Genomic DNA, 27,706 nt, shown 5'->3' with positions numbered 1-27,706 from the left:
TAATTGGCCATTTTTAATATGAGCATCCACCTTGTAATAGTATAAATGTGAAAAAATAAAATAAAATAAATAAAGACTAATAGTCCACTTTGTATTTCCAAACTATCAGAGTGCATTTTTAAGAAGCCTTAAGTTTGTTTTCCAAGATCATTACATGTCCAGAAACAACATATTTGGGCAACAAAAAAACTAGGGTTTTGTTTTTTGTTGCTACAGTGAAAATAAGTAGAGAACGATCAACAGTTTACTTGTTGGTCATGAACAGTTAGCATAAAAGCTTGACTAGTTCTGAGGAAAACAACAAGATAGACCTGTCAGCGATTAGCACCAGGCTCTGATTCACTCACTCTTATCATGACATCCTGATTGTGTGGTATCCCACAATCACTGACGACAGCGTGGGCTCCGTCTAAATGAACTGCACTAATGAGAGCTGACTACTAACACAGAGTGGGAGTGCTAAAGCCAGCAGGGAAGGTGGAGTCATAACCAACACAGGGGGAGGATAGCGAAAGGTTGAGAGAATGAGAGAAGTGAGTCACCCACAAACAAAATCTCCCACGAACTTTGAAAAGCGTGAGAGGACCAGGGCTCGTATGCTTATATCTGGTCGGTGTTAATACTAACAGACATTAATAGAAGGGCAAAGGATTGAGGTGGAGGGCTAACAACTAATTAAAGGTCAGTGGCTTTAAAGTGAGACTTGTAGACCAGACCAATGAAGCAGAAATCAAGCGGTGCAGGTGTGAAACACCACTTTTTTTTTACATTTTAAGTACTTTTATGCTTGTCTGAACATGAAGGAGGAAAGACAATTAGCTTACAGTAGTGCAAAATTTAAAAAAAAAGAAAAAAAAGAAACACAATCAAAGGACAGATACGAGGGTCAAATTTCTGTTGCGGCAATTTCATCAAAGTTGATCTCATTGCCGCTGCCCTCATCATCATCTCTGCTTTCCAGTTCCAAACTGAGCTCCTGCAGGAGCTGCTCCAGCTCTCGGTTCCTGCGATACATCTGCACATAGTTCTGCTGCAGCTGCTTCTGGTAGCGAATTACTTTGTCCTTTTCCTCCTGCCATATCTTGCGCTCCTCCTCAAAGCTTCCCAGTTGCTGCTCAGCTTTTTGACGCTCAAAAGCTAACTCGGATCTCATCCTGTCCATCTGCACCTTCATGCTCTGCAGCGCCTCGGTGTTGCTCTGCCGCTGAGCCTTCGCTTCGTCGCTCTCGTAGGCGAGCAGCTGCTCCTCGGCTTCCTGAAACACCTGACACTGTCTGTTTCCCGGGCCTTGATTGACCAGAGCATCTCGGAGATGAGCCATTTCCCCCTCCAGGCGTCCTACCTTTTCTCTGAGTAGCTCTGCTTCGCTCTTGCGACGCTGAAGCTCATTTTCACACACCTCCAGCTCCAGTGTTCGAGTTCGGATGGTGCCGTGGGCCTCCTGGAGCAGCACCTGGGTGTTGGTCAGCTCGCCACGAGTCTCCCTGAGTTGACCCCGCAGTGAGACGATCTCCCCCACACGCTGAGCTAACTCACTCTGCACTTCCTTCAACTGCTGCTTCAGCAACGAGATTTCCCCAGACTTCTGACAGACCTGAGTGGAGAGAAGCATTTAGGAGGGAAATTCAGTCAATGAAGTGTCGACAAAGAGCTCTGTTGGTTTTGAAGGTTAGATGGTACTACTACTACTACTAAAATGGATAAAGGAGTTGTTGTGCTTTATAGATGAAAGATTTTAGAGAAGGCTAAATAACATTTGTGTCACTGACCTGCTGTTTGGTGGTTTTTATTTACTGTCTTATTTACAGATTTAATGAGGTAGACCTCATCCATAGAGGTAAAAAGTTTGACTTTAAAGGTTTGCAGCTTGTCACTAGTTGGTTTTCCAGATGGAAATTTTTAATACAATACCCAAGCTCTTAAACAATCTTACTTAAACAAATAAGTGCAATGATTCCCATTATCAATCAAACTGACATTTATTTATGCAGACAACCGATTTGATCAGTAATTAAATGTCAGAAAAGAGTGAAAATGGTTCATTTCAGAAACTCTCTCTTGAAGAAAATGTCATAAAATACAACCAAACAGTTTTCAGTCTGAGAGGCTAACGTTTGTGTGTGCAGGTAATTATTTTAGATCCAAAATTAAGTACAAATATTAAGTATATAGCGCTTTTTAGAATAATAATACACTAAAATGTTGCAGAATCGTTAAGAAGGTGTGGAGACTGCTTTGAACTTTAGAAAGGATTTGTATTTTACACAAAATCAGTCAGAATAATTAATATAAACCATGAAATAGTTACTTTTACGTTTTGAACTGACTGAACTTTTTCTTATAAAATATTGGATATTTTTCTTTAAAAGAAGCCTTTTTTTTAAAAGTATTTTTTTGTTATCACTAAAATTCATTGGATGACATTAATTTCATTTCATTCACGATTACAGCAAGACATTAAATTAGTGATTTGATTTGCACAGCTCTTATAGCAGTGATGAGTTTAATGAAGAATGAGACGTGGCACAAAAAAAAAGAATCACTAAAAGGGCACAATAATACACTTTAAAACTCAAATGTATTTCATGTACTTATTACTACATTATATAAGAGTTTAAAGAACATCCGCTCACCTCCCACTTGGTCTCCTCGAGTCGAGGGCCCAGCTGGATCTTCTCATGCTCATACGAGGTGCAGCGCTCCTCAAGCTGCTCCCTCTCCTTCAGAAGCTGAGCAAAGTCCTCCTGAAGTTTCTTCTTCTCCTGCTGGAGCTGGAAAACCTGCAGCCATAAAAAGAAAAAAGAGAGAGAGAGAGAGCGATACACTTAAAACAATGCTTTGTTTTCAAAAGCCAGCACTGAATATTCTTGTCTGAGGTTCTAACCTGCAGCTGAAGCACCTGCTGTGCACGCTGGGCTTTCTGAGAGGCAACCTGCATCCTGGTGGCACAGCCCTGCCTCAGCTCCTCCAGTTCCAGCTCAAAGCGCTTCTGCTTCTCCTCATAAACCTGTAAAGCAGAACAACCAGTGGCAGAGAGGTCAAAGTTCAGATCTGTGTAAGTTTAGATAAAGCAAATGTCCTGCTTGGATATTTTGTTTGGAGGTCTCACCTGACATATTGCAGCTTCATTCTCATCCAGATTGTCTCTGAGTTGCTGCAGCTCCAGCTCTCTCTCCCTCAGTTTGTCCTCTAGATCCCTTACCACCCCCTCATAGCCTTCCACAGGGCCAGGAGAACGCCCACCAGACCCGCTGTCAGACAGAGGCTGCCCCCGCCCACTTATCGACCCAGAGCCTGTGCTCTTACTGGAGGAGGATCGCCCGCTGTCTGAGTTGGAGTGTCCATGTACAGTCACTGGCGGGGCGCTCTTCATGGGCTCTAGGTGGCCAGCGGAAGCCTCCCCCGACGGCAGGTTGTAGCTGGCAGCACTGTAAGGCGGCAGGCTAGAGAGGGAATTGCGTCCAGAGTCTGATAATGAGCAAGACTGGCTGTTACCACCAGCGGCGTTACGCCCACCACTATAGGAGCTACGCTTCTCAGAGCAGGAGGGCGACACATCTCTGTGGGTGGGGCTGAGCAGGTTCAGGTTGTTTTGGCTTTCTGGCGCATTGGCACAATGGCGAGGCGAGAGATACTGCATCGAGGAGCGGCTCTTGGGAATGACGGGTTTGAAGGCAGTGGGCCGCAGCACTGTTTTCTCCATATTCTAGTAAAAAGTAAAAAGAGTGAATTTGATATAATCTAAAGCTTTACAAAGCAAAATTAAGCCTAAACAAAGCTGTGAATAAGTAGTTAAAATATGTTTTATGTGACACAGGCCCTGCTTCTGGGAAATGGAGTCTTTATAGGGCGGACAAAACTGAATGATATGGACCACATATATGGTATGCACTGTGGAGCCTCACACACTCACCTTCTCAAGTTTTCCTGACACTGGGATCAGTTTAGGAGGAGGTCCTCCAATATTTCCATTTAATCCTTCTTTAATCTCGTCTACTTCACTTCCTGGGCTGCCAGGTGTCACATGACTGTCATTCCAGTCACCTATGTAGTCCTCATTCAGATATGTGTAGTTCCCGTTCCCAGTCTCCTTCTCCAGCCCTCTGCTGGACGTCGTGGAGTTCTGTTTCTTGACTGGGGGAATGCTTTGCAGTAACAGATCCTGTTGGGGCGACTCGGAGTCCACGCGGGAAAATCCTGGTGTGGGCCGTCGAACTCTGGCTCCCAGCTCAACAATTGGGCGATGGTCCTGGTAGGGACCAGGGTGGGTGGTGATGAGGCTACCGACAGAACCCATAGGATCCAGAGTGGCCAGTGGCGCGTTGATGGGGGGGGAAGGGGCAGAAGGGTGTCGTCTGCGAGCTCCTCCACTCAGGCTTGGGGTGTGGGGCTCAGCAGATACAGGTAGAGGCTGAACCAGGGCCATGGTGGCAGCTCAGAGAGGTCACTCGTGCTGAAAAAGAACAAATGTGAATGTGTTAAATAGTGACAGACTGATAGCGTTCCTTTTTTCCCCTGTCATGGGGACGGTTTCAAAGAGGGACACTCATAATAAATCTGTCCCAAACTTCAAAATAACTACATCAGCATACTTTATGTTCAAGAAATCCCTGTATGATTTCAAATAGAGAAGAATCGTTACTCTGTTCTCAGGATAAAATCATTCTAATAGGAGCTAGAAATGAGCGCAAGTCAAAGACCTCGCTCTCCCTCGCCAACTCCTCCATCTCTTCCAAGTAGCCAAGAGGTGTAATCTATCCACTCAGTCACCTCCCAGTGAGACCCGCCCAAGAAAAGCTCACTATGAGGTGTCCAGGAGGCCAAACCACTCAAACTGGCTCCTTTCAATGCACAGTATCATCTACTCTGTACCGCTCCCAAATGACCAAACTCCTCAGTCACCCGTCAGAGGAAGGACATTTCAGTTGCTTGTATCCACAATCTGTCTTTCAAGGTGACAGTAGATTTACCAGGACATCAACCTTCAAATTCATCTCACACTTCATAACAGATCTATACAGAGTCCACATGACTGGCAATGCTAGGCCACTTTATCTGTTGACATCTCACTCCAAAGTTCGTCCAAACGGAACAAGACTGAAGTACAAAACTGGAGAAAATATTTTTCCCCACCACACTAAAACAACGATGAGTGCTAGGGCAAAAACAAACCAATGCCAAATAGGTTAATAAAATATGTAAATGAATCAAAATTAACAACTGTCATCCTGTGGAGCTCCAGTTATCCATTTGCTGCACCATGAAAACATTGTTTTGGCTTAAGAGTAAGTCTCAAGTCCTCTGAAAGCCCTTCATAGGTGATTCCTTATAGAAAAATCTGTTAAATCTTAAAACATTTCCATCAGATGCTTCATGCTTTAATTTTTTGCCATGCATAATTTAACCTTTATACTATGAATATTTAATGATTTACAATCACTCAACTACATAGGAGTGGATCTAAATTTTGCACTTCTTAATTCACATTATTTTTGCCCTCATTACTTAATAAAAACAGGAATTATCCACTTGAAATTTTCACAGCTGATAATCACATTTAACCTTTTAAAATCTGCAGCCAAATCAATTTTACACCGACTCCAAGTGTCACAATCTGAAGCTAAAATCAGACTTTTGTTCAGTGAGATTTTTATGTAACCAACAGCATATCTGCACCAGTTTCATGTCTATGACGTAGATGAATAGAGACATGTATATTTGATCATTCACTGAAGAAAACTTCAAAGAGTACTTTTCTGGGGGGTAAGTTTCCACCATGTAATATAGGTGGTTGGTATGGGCTCAAAATGTGGTCATAAATATTTTGTACTTGTAAAAAAGATTTGTGTGTGCGTAAAAAAGATTTGTGTGTGCGTAAAAAAGATTTGTATGTGTAAAAAGAATTTGTGTGTGCGTAAAAAAGATTTGTATGTGTAAAAAAGATTTGTATGTGTAAAAAGAATTTGTGTGTGCGTAAAAAAGATTTGTATGTGTAAAAAAGATTTGTATGTGTAAAAAGAATTTGTGTGTGCGTAAAAAAGATTTGTATGTGTAAAAAAGATTTGTGTGTGCGTAAAAAAGATTTGTATGTGTAAAAAAGATTTGTGTGTGCGTAAAAAAGATTTGTGTGTGCGTAAAAAAGATTTGTATGTGTAAAAAAGATTTGTGTGTGGACTTAGAAAAAAAAAACCCTGCAAGTTACAAGTACGGATTTTTGACCCTATTTTTCTACCCTTCATCTGATTGGTCAATGTCATGTCAATCACAAATGTAACAATCCAATCAGAGAACAGATGGGTTTGGCTGTCGAGGGGCGCTTTTTTTGAACTGCAGGTCTTTGAAGGGAATAAATGCCCTTTTACATGCCAACCCAGCGTTTTCCTTCATCACCACGAAGGAAAACAGTCTGTGGTTGTCCGAGTTTGGTGATTTTTATGTCACAGGTCTACGTGTTTAATACAGGGACTTCCACAGCCTTTTCAACAGCGCTGCGGACCGCGGGGTGGGGGCGGGCAGTGTTTTGGAAATGACAGTCTTCATTACAAAGCTTTCTTCGTTATGAATTAGCATACATGTTTTTATTGAACATTTGAAGAACTAGCAAAAAAAACAAACTCTTGTAGAGGACATAAAGTCAGAGATAGAAAAGACAAGGAGCAGGTGCATCTAGTACAGGTAGAGCAGCTGCAAAAACCCACAGAGCCCAGCAGCCAGCGTAACAAATTCTGGATCCTTTGCTTTTAGTTAGCAGTTAGCATTAGCAGCGTATCCTGCATCCGATGTGAAAGGACTTTTATGCTGGGCACTGTGACTCACAGTAATGGTCCTGGGTCAGCCCTGACTTTGTGTTAAACTAATCCTAAAGTAATAATGTTATTTCTAACCACTGATATACCACAACTTTTTCCTTTCAACAGCTACTGAAAGTTAGGGGACCTAGCTGCTATCGGATATTTATATAGCGATCCTCCAGCTTCAAACGGTATCACCCTTCAAGGACCTGCAGTTCAAAAAAGCGCCCCTCTGACAGCCTAACCCATCTGTTCTCTGATTGGATTGTTACATGTGTGATTGACATGACATTGACCAATCAGATGAAGGGTAGAAAAATAGGGTCAAAAATCCGTACTTGTAACTTGCAGGGGGTTTTTTTCTAAGTCCACACACAAATCTTTTTTACACATACAAATCTTTTTTACGCACACACAAATCTTTTTTACACATACAAATCTTTTTTACGCACACACAAATTCTTTTTACACATACAAATCTTTTTTACACATACAAATCTTTTTTACGCACACACAAATTCTTTTTACACATACAAATCTTTTTTACGCACACACAAATCTTTTTTACACATACAAATCTTTTTTACAAGTACAAAATATTTATGACCACATTTTGAGCCCATAGGTTGGTTAAAGCAAGCTGGAGCGCACTTACTTTCTTACCATAATTCCTTCTATATCAAAACAATTTTTAATATAGTGATTTTTTTCACACTCTCAACTGAAGCTCAAGGCTGTGAAATGGAGAAACGACACAAGTGTTCACATGTTATGGTTAAAGTTTCAGCATATCCTTTAAGAAGTTTCTCAAAAACCTTGTAGGCCCTTGCTCAAAGAGGGTCTCAGGATCAGGAGGCTGAGCAAGTAGATGAAAACTGCAACTGCATGTTCCCCTCTAAAGTCATTTCATCTTATTTGGTGTGAAGCACTGACTGACTCTTCAATTATAACTGTCATAGTAAGGGCAAGGTCTTATATTAAGCCTTATAAAATCAAGTCGAATCTTAAGTACTTAAAGACAAAAATCAGTCACTGTCTGAGTGCAAACTAGCAAAACATGATAATCATAGCATTTTTCTATCAAAGGCTTCGTTAATAGTGTTTTCAAATAGCTGTGTCAAAACCTGTTGCTATAATATTTACTGATCTTATTCAGCAACTAAAGAAATGAGCTGAACTGGCATGTTTTTCTTTAAGACCTAACAAGAAGTGATTGCAGCATTCAAATCTCCCCACAGGGTTTCTTTCAAGGAATTTTTCTCACAGTGCCTATGACACAGACAACACAGAGATGATATACAGTAGACTGAAGGATACAAATATCCCACAAGACCATGGTGGGCCACACACAGACAGCCAGGGACAGGCCATTCATTATATCCATCCAAGCAGCACAAACAGGGCTTGAGGCATGGGGCAGCACAAGGAAGGGGTCTCTCTTCATTTGAGATGTAAAATGCCTTGTAACATGCTGGCATTTTTCCCTGACAGCAACAAAGGCTACTGTCTCCACACATCTTATCAGCCTTAGGAACAACTGAAAAGTTCATAACTGTGGATAATACCACAAAAGGTAAAACACTGAGAAGAGGAGACAGGTTGAACTTGGTGTGGTACTTCTGCAGTGGGTGTTTAAAGCTACTAAGTAAAGGCAATAATACACAGAGAACAATTTTTAAAAAGCGTGACAGACTTACTTTTTCACTCCTTCAAACGTCTGGTGGTAAATGTTGACATTATAACAGCAGGCACAACAGACTATGATATCAACAGTTTATTCCCGGCGCTGCCCAGCAGTCGAGCGTGAAGAACAATGGACAACAGGACGCCTGATGATGAGATCATGGTGTACAAAAACCAACAACGGAGCCTCTTGTAGACTAAAAACATCATCACAGTGAGTCAGACTGTCAGGATATCCAACCTGTGGGTGTGTCGTCGCCTTAAGTTTCAGAGAAGTCATTTAAAGTATGACAGGAATTCAGTTTTCACTACGTCACTCACACGTTTTTGGTAATCAGCCGTTGCGGTCCAAGGGTGTTGTAATGATTTACCATTATGGGGTTTTCTGTGATATTGCTGTGACTCTTGTTATGATTTTATATTCTAACCTTCACAGTGTCCTTTGTTTCTGTGTGTGGTTTAGCGTGTGTGTGTGTTTCCTCCCTCCCTGTCTGTCTCCACCTGTGTTGTTTACATGCACCCATGTCTCTTTTCCCACCTGTTTTCTAATCCCTAGTAAGGCCTCAGGCCTTTCGACCACATGTAAACGGTGTTTTAAGTCACTCAAAACTTTTTTCTTCTTTTTTTTTTTAAAGCTAACACCAAATAGGGAGATGTTCAGAAGTTGAATTGCATGTAGCTACGTGGAAAAGGAGGATACTTTTATCTCCGTTTCTGACATCACAAACATGGTTCTGTGTTATTGTTTGCGAGCTTATTAATAGCCAATGTTTCCACATCAGTTTTTTGCATTTTCGTGAGAAATATATATATTTCAAAATAAAAGTAGAAAACCCCAGTTTAAAAAATAAAAAAAAACCCCACCTGTGAGTCTGTAGCATATATCCTGTTTCCTCCCTAGTGTTTGTCTGTCTAGCTCTGTGCTGTTTTTGTTCCTTGATGTGCTCCCTTGTGTGTGTCATGTTTTCCTAGTTTAACTTCTGCTCTTCCTGATGGTTTCCAGAGAAGTCAAATAAAGGAGGAGCCCTGCATCTGGCTCCTCTCCATATACCACACATCATGACACCTGCCATGTTTTAAAAAAAAAAAAAAAAAAAAAAAAAAGTGTTTTGCTTTTTTATAATTTGATCAAATTGATCTACTTGTATCTCAAATATTTTGATATTTTATAGCTGATTAATTATTATTACCCACCCAGGCGGTGATCATGGAAATCAGCTAGTTCTAAATCTATTACAAGGCATTTTGTATTTTTTTTTCTTATAAGATGAACTCTCTAAGATCGTAACCATTTTTGTTCTTATTAAATTGTTCTTCCAGGTTAACAATATAGGGTTAGGGTTACCCCCATCAGAGGGTCAGTGTTTTTGTACTTGGTCTGGGAGAAAAATAGCAATAAATATTAAAAAAGCTAAAGAAAATTATAATAAAATTTTAAAAAAAACTTAAAACAGAATGCACAGTAGTACAGTAGTGGTTAGCACCGTCACTTCACAGCAAGAAGGGTTTCTGTGTGGCGTTAGCATGTTCTCTCTCTGCCTGTGTTGGTTCTCCCACAGTCCACAGACATGCATGTTAAGTTATCTGATGATTGTAAATTGGCTGAGTGTGAACAGTTGTCTGTCTCTCTGTGATAGCCCCGTGATAAGACTGGTGACCCGTCATGGGTGAAGCACTAGCCCATAGCAGCTGGGATAAGCTGCTGTATCCGACCCCTTTTGGATAATTGGATGGCTGCATAAACTAACTATAACCCTCTCGACCAACCTTTTGACCTTTAACGTTGACACTTATTGTGAAGTAGGCTTGCAGAGTTTCTAGCCAAACAGCTGTGCCAAGTCATTTTCCAACCTACCAAGTTCACAGGTTTCTTAAGGCTTTTGCTGTGATTCAACTGTGATTACCACATGTTAATCAGCACCGTGGAAACCTGGCTGATCCCTTCTTAGGCTCATTATGAAGTGACTAGGACAAGCCTGGTGCTATTGTATGTTAGTATGTTCAGTAGACAGTGAAAATGCAAAGAAATGAGAGAGCATTTTAGTCCAATGTCTGTTAATATGTTTAGTGTGTCTTGGTACTCTCACATAGCAAACTTTTAGAGGTGGTACAGCTTTAACAAGAAAAGTATTGATTACATTACATCACACTGCTGCTATTAGAAAGTCAAAAATCCATTAGCTTATGGGCAACTGGGATCTGTCCATTGATCATCTTTGGTTAGTCAGTTAATGGACTTTCAAATTGAAACTCCATTAAACAAAAAAAAAATTCAATCAGTGTCAGCATGAAGGAAAAGTAAATGAATAGCAGCCTGAGCAACATGTGGTGTTGCGGATCAGACTTAACGGTCCCCAGAGGCAGAGCCAGGAGGATTAATCTCATGTGATTTCTCTATACACTGATAAAACTAATTCATCCATGACAATATTTATTACAAATAATCCCATGTGAATAGCATGGAATGAGAATGACTGAGTAACTGCTATTAGAAAAAGAAAGCCTCAAACCTAAAATTGCCTTTCTTAATACTGAGATTAAAGAAACCCCAGAAGATTATCTCCAGCAAACTCTACAGCTTATTTCAATGAGAAAATTCCTCCAGGCTGATTTAAAAAGCACCAGTTAGTGAACTCACCCGGCTGCATCACAAATTTAAAATCTTTTTTGCTGTGAAAACTTTAAAAGGGGACATATGATTATTTCAAGCTCCATATCGACTCGTTGCTTTACATGACTCACAATTCATAGCAATCTTTGTTCCTCTTATACCTAGTATTTTCATAATAAATAAGTTGTATGAGAAAAATCGTTAACTTAAAAAGGCTGCCAGTGTTTTGTGGTTCAATAAATCTTTTTGTATAAGATAGTCATGAAGAATGTGCATTTAATACATTAATCTTTCAGGGCAGAGAAACACTTCTCTCTAGTGCTACTTTAACATTTACCTTTATCATGCTCTGATCACAAGGTAGCAGCACTCTAAACCATACCCTACTTTATTTGTTTGTTTATGTTTCTGTAGATGGCATCATAATTTTTTAAAAGTGAACATCATGTTGTATTAAATGAGACATTAAATTACTGATTGAAACCCTAAAAATCACAGATTAATCGAGAAACTTGATATTCTTCCTCAGATTTCTACAGTCTAACAAATTTCTGCAGCTGAAGGAGTCGCCCCCTGATGGTCATGAGAAATAATGCCAGTTTTTTGCGCAACATCTATTGTTTGTCCAACCTATACCCAAGGGAAAGCTTTACTTTAACATTCTTGGGTACTTTTACATAAACTGCCACAGATTGATGACGATGTGCTCATACTTGAGATCTCCCAACTGCAAACTGTTTATATACTAAACCTAAACCTTTTTTAATACTTCTTTTGCAATAAAAAGTTTGAATATTTATGCAACAACTAGGCAAGACATTCTAGTTCAGTCTCCTCCTTACGTTTGGTTTCCACAGGTCTTTATTCCTGATCACTGAGTCCATTTGTTGCCCTCAGTCTCCCCAGAATGAGCTCTAATCCCTCAAGATAACCAAAACTATGCAGGCGCTCTTCTAGGCGAGGCACATGGGGTCTCAAAGTGTTTTTAAAGCCCCCGTCATGTTCATGCAGTCCTAGTTTCCCTTTTGTTGTCACAGTGACTGGGGGCCTCAAACATTAGAAGGAGGAAGAGAAAAGAAAAGGGGAGGAGGGGGTCATAGGGCTGACAGGAAGACCAGGACCCCTTCTTAGCATCTTAAAGCCTCCAGTCCTGCTATAGCTTTTACAATCTTCCACATGCTCCCACTTCCCTAATTGAAGATAAATGGACAATAACAGCTAATGGTAGTGGAAGGGTTTGTGACAACTATAAAGAGGGGCTGATGGACATAATATACTTAATATATTATGGTTTACAAATATTCTGTGGATGGGCAGAATTTGCCATTTTCCTTGTAGATTAAATGTGCCAAATACCTTTATATTACTACATGATATCTCATGTGATATCAGATGATATAGAGTACTGAGGCATTTTCTGACGTGTAAAAACAGCTGAATTGAAATAGCAAGCTAATATGATACATTAGCAAATTAAATGCATGCAACTCTTGTTTAGAAATCACTAATACAATGTTGTTGAGGCCCAGCACCCAGTCAAGCCATCCACTTAGGCCCATGTGCGCACACACATGCACACACAAAAACACTGCACGGAATGCAAGTAATATTAAAACCACCCCCAGTGTCCACTGTGTCAGCTGATTGTGAATGTGAGCAGACTGTTTTTGTCTGGGAAAGGCTTTGAAGGCTTTAATGCCCCTCGGTCAGCCAGTCACTCCTCCAGCAGCAGGAATGTGTGGCACTCCAGCTGAGGAGGAGACCAAACATGAGCAGTGGTCAGTGTGGGGTCGTGTCGAGTCTGCAGCCACCCATTTTCTGATGTCTCATCACTCAAAAGCCACAGGTTGCAAGACGAGATGTAGAGTAATATTTCTTCCGCATCAGACATTTTTCATTGCGGCAGGCAACAGTAGCAGTCTTAGGAAATCTGCTGTCACACAGAGGCATCAGGATTTTATCCTCTAGCTTTCAGTGCTGACAGTTTTATAGGGTTACTTGTATAGATGGAGCACCGGAGAAGCAGCATAGAGAGAATCTGCAATTGCAGCACTTTTTAAAATGTAATAATTCAGCATAAAGTTATGTGGATCAAAATATTACAAAATAAAAGTCAAAGCATTATAAAGTACACACTTTTCACTACAACAGAAATATCTGATCAACTTATTTTAGGAACATTGACCATATACTCTTAATTGTAAAAGATACCCCTCACCAAGAGATGATAATGACATAATCTGGGACCCACCTTAAAATAATCCTTTGGTCTTTATTCATTCAGAGGAAGTAGGGACCCTCAGCAGGAGAGTTACTTAAAGGCACTTAACTTTAGATGTTGGTTTTAGAAATGTGTTTTAGCAAAAACTATAAAGTTAAGTTAACTAACAACATAAAACCAGATTTTCAAACAGTAATGTTGTGGGGGATATTTGTACTAACTGAGCATCGTTCTGATGACAGAATGACACGCCTTGTCATCAAGCTCAAATCATCTTAAAGTGGTTTCTTGAACATGGCAATAAGTTCACTGAACTCAGATGACCTCCACAGTCAACAGATTTCATTCCAATAGAGCACCTTTGGGATATGATGGAACAGAAGAGTCGCAACTGGGTTATGTAGCTTACAAGTCTGCAGCAACTGTGCAATGTTAGCATGTCAATATGGTCAAGAATCTCTGAGGAATGTTTCCAGCACCTTGCCGACTCTGTGCCATTAAGAATTAAGGCCGTTCTGAAGCAAAAGGGGATCCAAACTACTACCAGTAAGGTGTACCTACTAAAGTGTCTGGTGAGCGCATATCTCGTTTGAAAGAGGTCACTTTCTCATCACACCTTGTCAAATGACTGCAAATGTCATGAAACTATTATACTGGCTAAATAAAAAGCAATAGTGAACACTTCTAAGTACATCATAGTGGCTCAAATTTCAACTGAAATTACTGATCTCGACCTTCCTCGTCTTCCTCCTCTCCCTCTGAGATTGCTTCCATCCACAGCTGGCATCAACCTTCAAACTCATCCTAGCTGGCTGTACAGCACTCTCACCGGGATATTTTTGGTTAAATTACACCATTAGTAACAAGTGTGAACAATTTTGAGCTGTTGTGTTTAATAAATGACACCTGTGCTGTAGCTGTGTTTACCTTCTGCTGCCAGTGGTTGGCATAAAGCTTTACAAGTGAATTACTGTGCAAAATTGTTCTTTAGTGAGTGAAAATGTGTTTAGAGTTTCGCAAGAAGGTTAAATTGGCTCTGCAAAGTCTGTCAGGGGTGACTGATTCAATAAACTGGCTTAGGGCTGAGAATTTGGTTCAGTGAATGGGAATTCACGTTATTCTAAAAAAAAAATGCACCAAGTTTTTAGAATAAAGGTGTTAAAGGTGCAAACACAAGAGGGTAGTTTCTAATCTGTGGCAAGTTTAACTCTGTGGAGTCACACATGCAGCTGCTGAAGGGGGAAAGGTGCAAATACAATAGGGAGCTTTAGGTGCCGTGACCTTTCTCCGAGGGAAACAGGAACTTCCAATCAGCAAGTTTTTGTTACCGGTAGGGAAGGGCCAGTGCTAGCTGATTTGTAGAGACTACACTTTCAAAATAAATGTGGGGGGGGACTCTCCATCAGTAAAACACAGCAATGGCATCAGAAGAATGAAAAAAATAAAAATATGTACGCTAAAATGATTTCCCACTTGGGTGGCCATTAAAATACCTGGGCTGTCCTCCCAAGTAAAGTCTATGTTCAGGGAAAGACTGGATCATAACCATCCCTTTGGAAAATGCTCCCAACCTACTTCAGTTTCATTCAGGCATTAAAACCAGCATTTGCAAAATGCTAAACATCTTTGCTCCTTCCGTTTTGTAGATTTTTTGTTATTATAATTTCTAACGAGAAAAAAAGAAAATAATACCAGAAATATGAAGACTTAAAAGCCATAAAGAGCAGTTCAATATTGTCTACTACGGAGACAACATAGAACTTAGAAGTGTGTAGAGTTCACTCCATACTGGACACAAAACAGGTGCTCTGCTTTCAAAGAGTGCAGTCAGTAAGCCTGCTTTGGTGCTTTACAACCCACTCCTTGAGTGGAGCCTCAGTGTGAACATGCAAACAGAGTAAAAGTTTGTAAGTGGAGGTTGCAGGCGCCTATAAAAGCTGGCCAATCAGCTTTTATAGACTGGACGGCCCATGTGATCTGCATTAAGTTTAATTTATAACTTAATATATAATGTATATACAGACCATTAGAGCTACAAAAATGAGAAAATCTTCATGACTACACTTGTGGAATTTATTTACATAAATGTATTTCGAGTGTATTAACATTTTGTTTTATAGACATATATTTGGCTACTGTATACCGATTAGCACAAGGATAACAACTCTCTTAAACAAAATATTAATATGCTGTAATTATATCCAACACACCCATGTGCTTGTGCTAGTCAGTAAACCACAGTATACAGATTAGCACAAAGTTTGCATTGTTGAAATGCGTAGTAAGAGTTTAACCAGGTACTATAAATCATGGAGTAGCTGACACTGAGCAGCAACCTTGGAGCTGAGAAGTGAAGCTAATCTGTAAATGCAAAAAAACTGCAGTTCTTCCAATGACCATGTTAAAATCTCCAACTTTAAAAATATGTTTATAGCCCGGTAATGACATCTATGGCTGGTTTCCCACTTCAGAACAACTGTACAAATGGGTAAGGGGCCACTTTGATTTACAGGTGTAGCCATTTGCTTGACTTCACCTCAGTCCATTCCACTGAACTGGATCTCAGCAGTGTCCGTGCTGTTGGCGCCTTTTGCATAATTTTTAGTTAAATTATCTGACTGATATTATGCCTTGCTATGCGTTACAAACCATCCAAGACATTTGGGCTTTACTTCAAGTGAGTGAAATTCTAGTTTTCTGTTTAATCAGTTTGTTACTTAGCACCAATAAGCATCCCTACAGTTTATGAACACAGCTTGCTAACCAAGCATGGCAGTGTTAGCTGTTGGTTTGAAACGCCACAATCTCATCCAAATATGCTCACTTCTGGCTCTAAAAGCCCATCCAAAAACATAGCATTAGTCAAAACACACTGACAGTGAGGCCTTAAATTCTAGAAGCAAATGAGTTATGGTATGGCTATGTCTATCTTTTACATACAGTCTGTGCTTATGACCCTCCAATGTCAACTTTTTGCCACAAAAGACAGACTAGAGTTTTGCTACTACATTAAATAGCTTCTAAATGCTTTGTCCCTTATATTCATGCAAAAAGGAGATTTATTAAGAGACAGGACATTATTAAAACCCCATCATTTTAACAACTTTGAACCTGCCCTTAAAACGAAAAAGTTCTCAGACTTTCACACATCTTCATTTCTGTGGCGAAATAAGAAGCAGAGATGACAAAAATCAATAAAGAGAGATCAATACATTCACAAAGAAATGCTGAGGATTCAGTCTACAGGATCAGACTATATGCTGCACATAAAATGTGAAGGAAAGTCTGCAGTCTGCTCTGAAAAACTCCACTCAGGCAGGCTGCTCCAATCACAGCGGCATATTTTATTACACGTACAGCAGTAAACTGTAGATAAATTTCAGCAGCATTCTCTGGCATGCGTGGCAACCTTTCGTCTGACTGCATCTGAGATTGGCAATTAGAGACGCAAACAGTATAAAAGCCTTTTTATAGAGGCCGTTTATAAAGAGACAGTATATGCAGTTTATTAGCCATGCCCTTTAAAACTGCAACGTCACACAAACCTGCTTTGAGACAAACTGAAAGAGCCTACTCTAAGTCCTCCTTTGTTAGCGCCACACCATAAACACACATCCACAACCACAGAGGTGAGTCTAAAAATATTCCAACACCAGGTGAAGTGTTGGAACTGGCAAAAAGTTGTATTATCCCAGCCCTCATCCGAGACTCAGAGGTGTTAGGAGCAACAGCTCTGACTCAAAGAAGAACATGGGCAGAAAGAAGTAAAGAAGAGAGAGCTTCAATTTTCCCCAGGGAGGGTCCACATGAGGGAACAAACAAATGAGTCTGGAGATCCCCTCCTCCACTCTCCATCAAACTTCTGAATCCAACTCTCCCTTTCTGTCACACCCCCCAATCTCCTTATTCTTTCCCCTCATACTGGAAACTGGAACACAGAGAGAAAACTGTGACAAAGCTATTTTGGTTTGTAGACAACCTACCTTTCCACAGGCAGACACCTCAGTGCCCCAACAAACACCCCGGTTATCATGCCAAAAGGTAATGTTCCCAAGCAAAGCTGCAACTTTTTAGACAACTCAAATAAATAAAACCGATATTAGATTCCCCAAGAAGAATAACTGAATAAAAAAAGGGAATAAAAAGCCTTTAGAAACTGTAATTAACAGCTGAAAGGTGCTATGAATATGTACCACATATAATTGTGATAAATATTAGACCACAAAACACCTTCTGAATCATTCAGTAAGCAAACCCCAAACCATTTATCATTAAACAACACAAATCCATTAAAACATTAAGGGCTGGCCTTCAAAAAAATATAAAACCATAATTTAGCCCTTTTTCTCTTTTCTGCAGTGACTAATCATCGTTTAGATGCTGAAAGACTGTCTATAAAATGTCAGGCTTTATAACAAAAAGACAGAAAAATCACAAATAGAGTGCAGTTCAAATGCTAAACATATGATTTACACCTGACGAAGAGAAAAACAACAAGTCATTACATTTGAGGCAGGAAAATACAACAATAAAGACCAACAAGCCATTACAGTGGTATTTTGTACCGTGTGGTTTTCCTGTAAGTCGGGACTTAACGCCACCCTTCTAGAACCTTTTTGACATAAATATTACCTTTTTGAAGTGCATGCATACTGCATTATAAGTAGTTCCACTATACAGAAGTGGTGACCAGTATATTTAAAATATTTGACTAAACAGGCATTTTTCAGGATTTATGATCCATTTGCAAAGCAATTTTGCTATGAAGTAAGAGGGATTCTGGATTTAAAACATAGAAATGCACTTTCCAATGACCATGATGCTCTAAAAGCTACTTTCAGATGCTCACTTATTCCCAAAGGGTCTCCACACCAAGTAGTTCTGCATGTTTGATTTGGCGTTTTTTGGGGGGTTTTGTCCTTTCTGACATAGCCCCAAAAGGCATTTGTGTCCTCCTGGGATCAAACAGGGGATCTTTCACCTGTTAGGCAAATGTGTAAACAGAGGCCCTTACGCTTAAACTTTACTATACAGTAACCTCTACTTGCCACCCTTGCACCACTGAGCAGCTACAGAAGAGTAATCAGTGAAAGGTCACGGCAGTTCTTTCCACCTTTTTTTTTGCCTACAGCTACTGTTAACTATACGGTCTATGAAATCTTACAGTTATTAAAAACAATACTGATGTTTAACAATTTCTGCTTATTTAGACTGATTGGGAGTCTAAACCTAAAGATATTTAATTCTTATTTTAAGGAGATTATAAAAATTGAGATGGCATACTGAATAGGAAAACAGTAAGTGCATGCTGATAAGCTAAGAGATTCATCAACTACTTGTTTACATTTCTTTACACAAATGTAAAAATTCTTCTCTTTTTACCTTAATGTACAATAATCCTCTGTAACTTTCAGTCACAGTGGGACTCCCACTGTGAATGTCAAACACCGCCCATCACTTTCAATGGCCAGGTAATTAAAAGGTAACTTCCTGTTTCTCCAACGGTTTTTTCCTGCGAGTCTCTTACCCCAGTTTGTTCCTTGCATAGCTGCTCTGATGTCTGACCAGCTCCTTCTGATCATCCAGCCTCCTGCCCCTTCGTGTCTCACTCCGTTCCTGTTTCTGACCAACCCTCCTGAGGGGGAAAAAACTTCTCTAAAACCCCCCTTCCCCAAAAAAGAAACCGCTCATTCTCAAGGCAAATGCCACCAATGTGAATGAGAGCACAGTCCCCTCCCCTTTCCCTGCTTTTCACTCTCTTTCATGCATCCCACCTCCTCCTCCTCTCAGCACTACCCAGCCCCTCTCTGACATATGCACACCTCCTCTCTCCGTGCTCCACTCCTCTGCCATTTCCTTTGACTAAAGAAACTATACTCTGCAAGGTCCTCTACTGCCATTGTCAGGCAGTTAAAAGAAGAGGATGCAAGGGAAGGGGGAAAAAGCTGTCAGTTAAAGATCATTCTGATCTGTCCACACATTTTAAACAAAGTAAAAAATAAAAAATAAAGTGGTGCTGCATGCATCTCACTCTGTAAAGGTGCAGAACCCCCTGCAACCCTGAAGTGGATAAATGAATGGATGGCATTATTAGCTGTCCAAATTGAGTCTTTAAAGGAGACGTGTAAACACTAAGATTTAGAGTGAAATTGTAGTTTTATGGAACTACAGATAAAGGAGCCTGTTTAATTAACTCCCAGAAAGGATTAAAACAGGTAATTATGATACGAATGATTAATTAGAAGAAGCTGCCACTGAAAGATTAGAACTGGTTTACCTTAAAGGAAAAACACCCAAGTGAGGATTTTGATATTTTAAGAAGCAATTCTGGATGTATGACATGCAGGCACATTTAAAAACAACATGGTAATGCTTATCTCTGCTCTAAAAAGTCTCATGAAAACAAATGCCAGTGAAAAATACAAACGAGAGCACAGTATATAAGAGCTGTAGTGCTACAACTAAAGCAGTATCCTGCACAATCACCTCTCAATATAATTGTTAAGGTACTCCACACACAATGATTTTGGGGGAGTGAGCAGTAAGCGGCTACAGGTAGGAATACATGGTGCTAAGCTAGCAGAACAACAATAAGGGTTTCATATAATATATGGATATATTTTATACCTGCATTATATTTTAGCATTTCAATGTCTTGGGGGTTGTACATAAAGTGATAACATCTGTTTGCAAACAGCTGCATATTTGCTCCAAGCATCTGTGAAAGGGACTGTTGAAATTTTTACAGAAGTGATGAAGAGCTGTTTACATTTCAACTGGTTTAACTGGTGCAGGAATCTAGTGTACATGCTTTGATGATAAAGAAAGAAAGAAAGAAAGTACAACGACTCTTGAGCACTTTTGTCTGGTTCAGGGTTCATTTTTAAAAGTGCTTTACAAGTGTTTTCAAAAGATTGAGGTTCTATTTATTCAGTGGGCAAGGGGGCTGCCGTGTCGTGTGCACACAAGTATTTATAGTGAAAGCATTGGTGCCTCCATTCACAGCACACACCCACACGCTTTGTGACAAAAACATTCTTCAGTCTTGGACTGCAGCTAGCGATTGTAGTCGTTTTTCTGCTCTATGGCCTCTGAAAGTTCAGCATCGTGGCACATGAATCAGTTCTCCTCCTGTTGGTTCTGGTTAACACGGCCCTTCAGATTACAGCATATTTTCAGAGCAGGAGGAGGAACAAACATTGAGTACATCTGACAGCAAGATGGTATTTCACTGGATTATTATTCACCTTTAATGAACCCAGAAACCAGGAGATTAAGAATCTCTTGTCTGGATTAGTGCTACCAGAACTCAAAAACCCCTCCTTTTAAAAAATATTTGATTATATAATCTCATTTAGAATATACACTGTCAGCCCTTGTCCAGACAGACAGCATTAACTTTGCATCTTTTTCCAGTGGTGGGAGAAACCAAAGCTCCTGGAGAAAACCCACACAAGCACCGGGAGAAAATGCAAACTGTCTAGATTCAAACCAGGACTCTCCTGCTTTAAGACAATATTGCTAACTAATTAAGCCACCATGCTGTCTAAATGAAATAAAAGAAACTACACATGGCCACAATGGCAACCAGGCCACAAAACTATCCACTAGACAAAGTGTTTAGAGCGAGCTTGGCAGCAGGAACTGAACTTTCAAATTAATCAAATCAGTCTTATTTATATAGCACCAATTCACAACAATAGTCACCTCAAGGTGTTTTCTATTGAGAGAACCCCAGCAATCATAAAATTCTATATGAGCAAGCACTTGGCAATGGTGGGAAGAGAGAACTCCCTTTTAAGAGGAAGAAACCAGGTTCAGGTAGGTGCGGGTATCTAGTGCAACCAACTCTGGGGTGAGAGGACAGAAGAGACCACGAATAACAAATGAGACAAAACATTAACTATAGGAGAGAATAGATAAAAGTTACAGACAAGCATATAAATGCATCAGGAATTAAAAGAGGGAAGTAGACAGGTGGTGATGAATGCCAAGTGTATCATAGGAAATTCCTCAGCAGGCTGAGCCTATTCCAGCAAAACCAAAAAGAACTTGGGGGTCACCTCATCTAGCCCCAACTACAAAAGTCTGAAGCCCAATTTTAAAAGCAGAGATGATGTTGACAATGTACACCCTCTCCATCTTCTCTGTTTCATATATGGTTCTAGACCTTAAATACAACCCAAACATCTGCAAGCCCTCTATTGATATATTCAATCAATTATACAATTCCCTCATTCCCTTCACTGCAGAAATTAAGAAAATACTAAAACAAATCACCAAATATAGTTATAGTCTGTATAAATAGAGGTATGGTTTATACAGTTTCCACCAACATTTGAGACAAATATTTGTTTCTTAAGTTGCTAAATGCTGCCCTGTTAATCTCGCATGTCTGCTTTTCGTGTTGTGTGGGTATAGGTTGAGTAATAATTTTATTTTATTAAAGTTTCATGCATGCTGGCTTACTCTTACACCAGCATTACTAACTGAACTTCAATTTAGGATTATCAGACAGTAATCGCAGTTTAATCGAGGATATGACATGCTGAAGTTTATTCCAACATGGCTTTGGCAGCATTCAGCGTTTGCCTTGACCTGTAAGCCACCATCTGGTCAATAAACATGAAAAAAAGGAAAAAGGAAACAGGAGATGGTGTAGTCAGTGTAGCTCAGTTGCTCCCACATAAAGAGAGGGCTAAAGTAGGGTACGAGAAGTAGGCTATGCCCTGCCACCACCGCCTTACACACATACAAACACAGATTTGTCCCTCTTCGTTTTCAACTCTCTCTTTCCCTGCTCATAGAACTGGGTCACAGTAGTAGGCACAAGGTTTGTCCTTCAGGCAACAAGACATGATGCTGGGGATGGAGTTCAAGGTCATTCTTGATCAAGTCTCAATGGGAGGTCTTGAGAATACTAAATGGGCCACAAGTGAGGTCTCATCAGCCTGCAGCCAAAGCAACAGAAACTGCTCTCTGTTGGAGGCTACCATTTGAGAGCAAACACCATTAATCAGCCGCCTGGAGGCCACAACTGCTGGACTAAAGACGCAGGCTGCAAATCACCGCTGTGAATGCCACCATTAACACTACCACTTTACTGGCATGGGATGGCCAACATGACTCAGCCCCTATTTGAGGGAACTGATTTACAGGCTGAAGCAGCAGTAAAGTAAAATTCTGTAACTTCTCTATCTGCAGGACAGCAGAGTTAAAACCATGAGGAATATTAGAGGGAAATTCCAGTAAAATAAATAATTCCAGTGTGGCTTTGCAGAAATATTGGGTACATCTGTCTGTGGTCTCCAGTTTTTCTTCCTCAGTCATATAAAGTTTATTATCCTACAGTGATACTTAAAATGTTTAGGAGTGCCAGGAGTAACATAATTTCTAGTGAACACTGAAAACGGCTCCCGAGAGCCCACAGTTCTACTTTATCTACATCTATAGCGGATGCCCATCAGGTGGTCATCCACAATAAGCTGTGTTGCCATCTCTCTGCGGTCCGTCATCCTGCTTCCTTCTATAGTTACATAACAACGGCTCCCGTCTGGGAACAGAAACCAACAGAAAGCTAGGCCATCCATCAGTGTCCGCGCTGCCTCAGCATGGGGACACACTCCCATTGGACGCTGCAGCTAAAACTGGCCTTGACCAGCCAGCCCTTTGGACCACTTACCTCCAAAATAATCCACCATGGCACAAAGCAATTCATGCACACCTCCCAAATAAAACCGCTGAGAAAATTTCAGCAGTAGGGTGCTTCATCAGTATGAAGAGAGAAGTGAGAGAAAGGGTCGTTTGTAGATTAAAATAAGTAGTCCTACTGAGCAAGTCCAGTCATACATAAATCCACACAAATGGGCTGTTTTGAGCTGGCAGGGACCCGACTTAACCACACTCTGATTTACTGTATAATGTGGCAAAGAGATTAGGGTTATGCCTCCCGCTCTGGAATTACAGCAATACCCTATCCATGATTAAGATCTGTTGCAAGCTCCCACGCAGCAAGAATGTGTTAACGTCCACGCCAGCACTATGCACGCTGCAACATGTGGGCCACGCTGAAGCCAAGTCACAACGTCAAAGTGTCAAACAGGAAATGACCATTAGAGAAAACCTAATGCGGGTATGAGGAAATGGCCTCAACATATGCAGAGGTTTTAGCAGTACTGCATGCAAGAAACTCCTCTTACCTGTCACTGACACCCCGTCTTCAGCTTCTGGAGGCCTTAGAAAATCATGTACGAGTCCGTTGAGCATCTCAGGAACTCGTCATTCTTCTTGTCGCCTCTCTGTTCTCCCAGACTGAGGGGATAAAACACACACAAAAGCACAATGTTGAATCAGCAGAAGAGAAGCAGCGAGACTACTACTGCTGTGGGGAGGCTGGAAAACGTGAAAAGTGACAAGTGTGTTTATAGAAGTCGGCAAGAAAGAGGAAAATCTGAGTCACAATGGCAAAAAGACTTCACGTAGAAGAAGCCTGAGAGTGAGGGGATTTTTCCTTGTTAACAAGAGCGAAGGCTGAACACAAAAACTTGCACCTCGTTTAAAGCAAAAACAAAAAAAAAAACAACTACACCCTGGGACAAGTTTTAAAATGCTCGTGCTGATTCTTTTCCATGTTAGGGAATCGTGTGGGGTTTGCGGGTTTTCACAGGAAATCACTTTCTAAGGTTGAGCAAGGTTTAGAAATTATACCTAAAAATTCTGAATTGACTTCTACCTCAACACCTAAAAAGACAAAAACCCACTGCCACCATCTGGAAAGAAGTACAGAGTCCATCTGCAGCTCATTAAACTGATGTATTGCTAGTACAGCAATAATTTAGTTTGTAATGGAAGAGGACAAGAAAAGACCGTGAGAAGTGCCAGAGGTGAGTAGACAAGACAGCCCTCATTTCACACTAAATATTCAAGCCTGCTGCTACAGTGAGATCACCCTAATTGTGGCACAATCATGTTTTCAGTAAATATTGTGCTGGGAATTAAATACTGACAGTAGCAAAGAAAGAACTGCACCAAAATCTAATGCCATACACCAGAGGCTTCATCTATCAAACTACAAGGTACTGCCGATGAAAATTAGCCCGTATGGATAAATACTATCCATTCAACTGATGGGACAAAGTGTTCATGTTAATTAATGTGCATTTTCCCTTTTTAAAATAAAAAGGAAAACACATTACTTTTCAATTTTTTGCTCTTTCCAGGTCAAATTTTCAAGTTGTGATGCATCACTTCTTAATTTTATAAATATCTACAGAACCCAAGTATCACACAATTTATTTTACATTTAATTAACTATAATTACAGTTATAAAGGTTTTTCTCACTGCGAAATGGGCCTTTTTGGAGGGTGTGACAATGCACATAATAGCAATTGGTCTCCACACAAAACAAAAGTACATCTATGATGTATTATTATAGAGAAATGCCTGCATTCTTCTTTTATGTCTATCTGATAAATGCAAAAGTTTACTAACCACCAATTTTAAAAGAAAAAAACATTTTTTAATACAACACTACGTATGCAAGAAAAGCTCTGAGTGAAACTACACATTCCCACATTATTACATAAGAAACAATGCAGGCCTTGGGACTATTAAACAAAGAAAAGCACATCAATGTGTATCAGTACTTGAAACATAAGATATTTCTAAAATGACAAAACAAGGGATGCACAACTTGTAATGTACAATATTTTGCCATGTACCGGTCGGCTATAATTTTCTTCTGCAGTTAGTGGCAAAAGCTTCTGGCTTATATCAGTGTAACTTAGAATTTGTCTTTTTCTGTAGTTCATTTTACTTGAAGTAATATTTCTCGAAACTTGACTGTGCCGCAAGTAATTAGGATTATTTCACTGTACTGTAGTAGCAGGGCTCAATATTTAGTACAAAATGAGTGCTGTCTTGTCTCCTTACCTCTAAATTATTGCTTTATTAGTAATACGTCAGTTTAATGAGCTGCAGATGGACTCTACTTCTTTCCAGATGGTGGCAGTGGTCTGTTGTCATTTTAGGTGTGGAGGTAGAAGTCCAGAAACCCAGAGCAACCTTTTCCACCCCCACTTTGAAACTAATAATAATTTCCATAGAATCAGAGATATGTCCATTCATATGTTCTTTCACCCGTCTATCCAGAATGGATGGATAGATGATCATCAATCTCAATCCTTTAGCTGTTTGAGTTTAAAATTTAACTAAATGTAACTACAAAGACTAAACTGAAACAAGAAAGTCTACTCCACAGTTCGAACTACCAAAAAAAAATGTAACCCTATATTAACTGAAATTAGGGTTTATATTTGTTATTAAAACACTCACACACAAAGATGTCTGTAAACCCTTTATATGTTCTGCAAGTCTAAAAATAGACTGGTGGTCTCAGCTGAGAAACCGTGAGAGAGGAGCAGTAGCTAACTGGTTCATGTGAATCTCCTTTCATCAGCAGGATGATAAGATTTGTGGTGTTTGCTAAAACTAATGTTACCAAACTGCCTGCAGGGTTACTGCAACTGTAAGGGCTTTATTTAATACTAGCCAAGCCATCAGCTCTTCCATCTGTGCCTAACACACTGTATTAGTAAGTTACAGACAGATGGAAGTGCTGAGGAGACTGTGGCTTCCCACATGTAATGTAGCTCAATCCAGATGGCTTAAATGCAGCTTCTTAAATGCTGTACAGCGATAGGGCCAAGCCATTTAGAATAATTGAAGGCCAGCAAAGAAATGCCTTAACGCTTGTTTGTTTTAAAGGCTGACAAATGACCTACAGAACATAAGCAGGTGTTTACTTAACAGAGCAAACAGTGCAAAGAAGGACGCAGGACTTGGATCCTTGCACTGAATAAAAAGAAAGCAGAGGGCAGTATTTTGATAACCACTTATTATGTCACACAAAATGCAGTCTGATCTAGACCCCAATTTTCCTAAAAGGAAAACTAGACAACCCTCCAAAAATCCATAAAAGCTGCAGCAGGGCTGGCACCATTGACATGCCTATGAATGACATCAAACACCACAATGGTGTAGTTCTTGTCCTGCTCTGCAGCCTCAGTGAGCTCAGTAACAGAACCAGTTCTCCACCTGCTGCAGGTTCTGGTTAAAAGTGTCATCTGCTCTCAAGGGATTGGTGCAGAACAAGGAATCCTCTCACCAGCAGTTTACTGGTGTAGGAACATGAGATGGCAAGGATTGAGGTTACCTGTTTTCAGCGACAGAACTTTCAAAATCAGACTGAGGGCATTGTTCTATCATTGATCCCATCCTTGTTTTGTCCTTATTATCCTTGATTGAGGAAAACGAAACTCAAAAATATGGCTAAAAGGCGCAAAAAGTAAATTGTAATAGTAGGAAACAAAACAAAAATGTGTTTATAAATCTCAGCTATCAGTAGGGCGCCCTACTTCATCTCCACCAAAAGGGTAGCTTTTGTTATTTGGGGGAAAGAAATGACTGAAACAAATTTTTCCAACATAATTGATTAATTTTAGTTTGAAGATGGTAAGGTAAAGAAAAGAAACATGTTTTCTTCAACAGGGATCGTTGGAAAGTAGATTTACACACCAAGAAAAAATAATTTAGTTATTACCATATACCTGCATTTGAAGCAGAAGTTATTCAGAGCACATTTAAAGTATTTCAGCAAAAAAAAGAAAAAAAAAAAAAAAAAAGCTCACACTAGTAACAAAGAGATTGCAGATGATAGATTAGGGTTTAACCTGTAGGCCAGAGTGCCAACAACCATCCACATAAAGAAAGAAAAATCACAACTCTGGGAGTCAGAGCAGGTCATCTACTCTCCATCTCAAATTAGAGTTTCACTATACCCTGGAAAAAAGTTAAAATCCCAAAAGAAATTGCAAAATGTAGTTTAGATATTTTGATATTTGTTTATGAAAGCTAAATATAAATAAACTGTGACAATCATTATTTTTTTTAATCATTAAAATTTATCAATTTAAAGTGAACTGTAGCCAATCACAACTGTCATAGAGTAAAAACAAGGCTATTATGTAGACAGCCTGTCTTTCCAGAGACAAACACTCACACATACAATTTTAGACACCAATATACCCAACAAGCCCTAAAAAACAAAAACAAACAAACAAACAAACACATACGTTTCAAAGGAAGCTGCAAATCAAGGGCTGAAAATCTAAGCCAGTGCTGAAGTATCAAAAGCTGCAGTTCCTCTAGTGACCACTTGAGGCTTCAAAAAACAAGTCAATCCTGAGTCACTGAAGTGGACCTCCGAGCCATGCTCTTGCTACTGGTGCCTTTTGGAGAGTTTTTAATTAAATCATCTTACAAATAATATGTCCTGCTATGTGGTGAAACCCAGCCAAAAAGTTTGTGCTTCAATTGCATTGACTAAATGAAATCCTAGT

General features: G+C 39.9%; 1 protein-coding gene across 1 annotated transcript in view; it reads right to left on the bottom strand.

The window, feature by feature from the left end:
• Positions 1-282: 282 nt before the first annotated feature.
• Positions 283-27,706, bottom strand: part of LOC146627023 (leucine zipper putative tumor suppressor 2 homolog) — a 46,153-nt gene continuing 18,729 nt past the window's right edge. Inside the window, exons 2-7 of the mRNA XM_085360992.1 lie at positions 23,506-23,617; positions 3,914-4,453; positions 3,110-3,706; positions 2,885-3,007; positions 2,634-2,780; positions 283-1,594 (exon numbers count right to left, since the gene is read on the bottom strand). Coding sequence (XP_085217118.1) covers positions 887-1,594; positions 2,634-2,780; positions 2,885-3,007; positions 3,110-3,706; positions 3,914-4,426 — 2,088 coding nt within the window. The 5' untranslated portion in view covers positions 4,427-4,453; positions 23,506-23,617 and the 3' untranslated portion in view covers positions 283-886. The remainder of the gene's footprint in view (positions 1,595-2,633; positions 2,781-2,884; positions 3,008-3,109; positions 3,707-3,913; positions 4,454-23,505; positions 23,618-27,706) is intronic.

The sequence above is a fragment of the Diplotaxodon limnothrissa genome, linkage group LG8, assembly GCF_057381915.1.
Source record: "Diplotaxodon limnothrissa isolate DT_005_m linkage group LG8, D_limnothrissa_male_GT1.1, whole genome shotgun sequence".
Classification (NCBI taxonomy): Eukaryota; Metazoa; Chordata; class Actinopteri; order Cichliformes; family Cichlidae; genus Diplotaxodon; species Diplotaxodon limnothrissa.
This window is presented reverse-complemented; position numbering and strand designations above follow the sequence as displayed.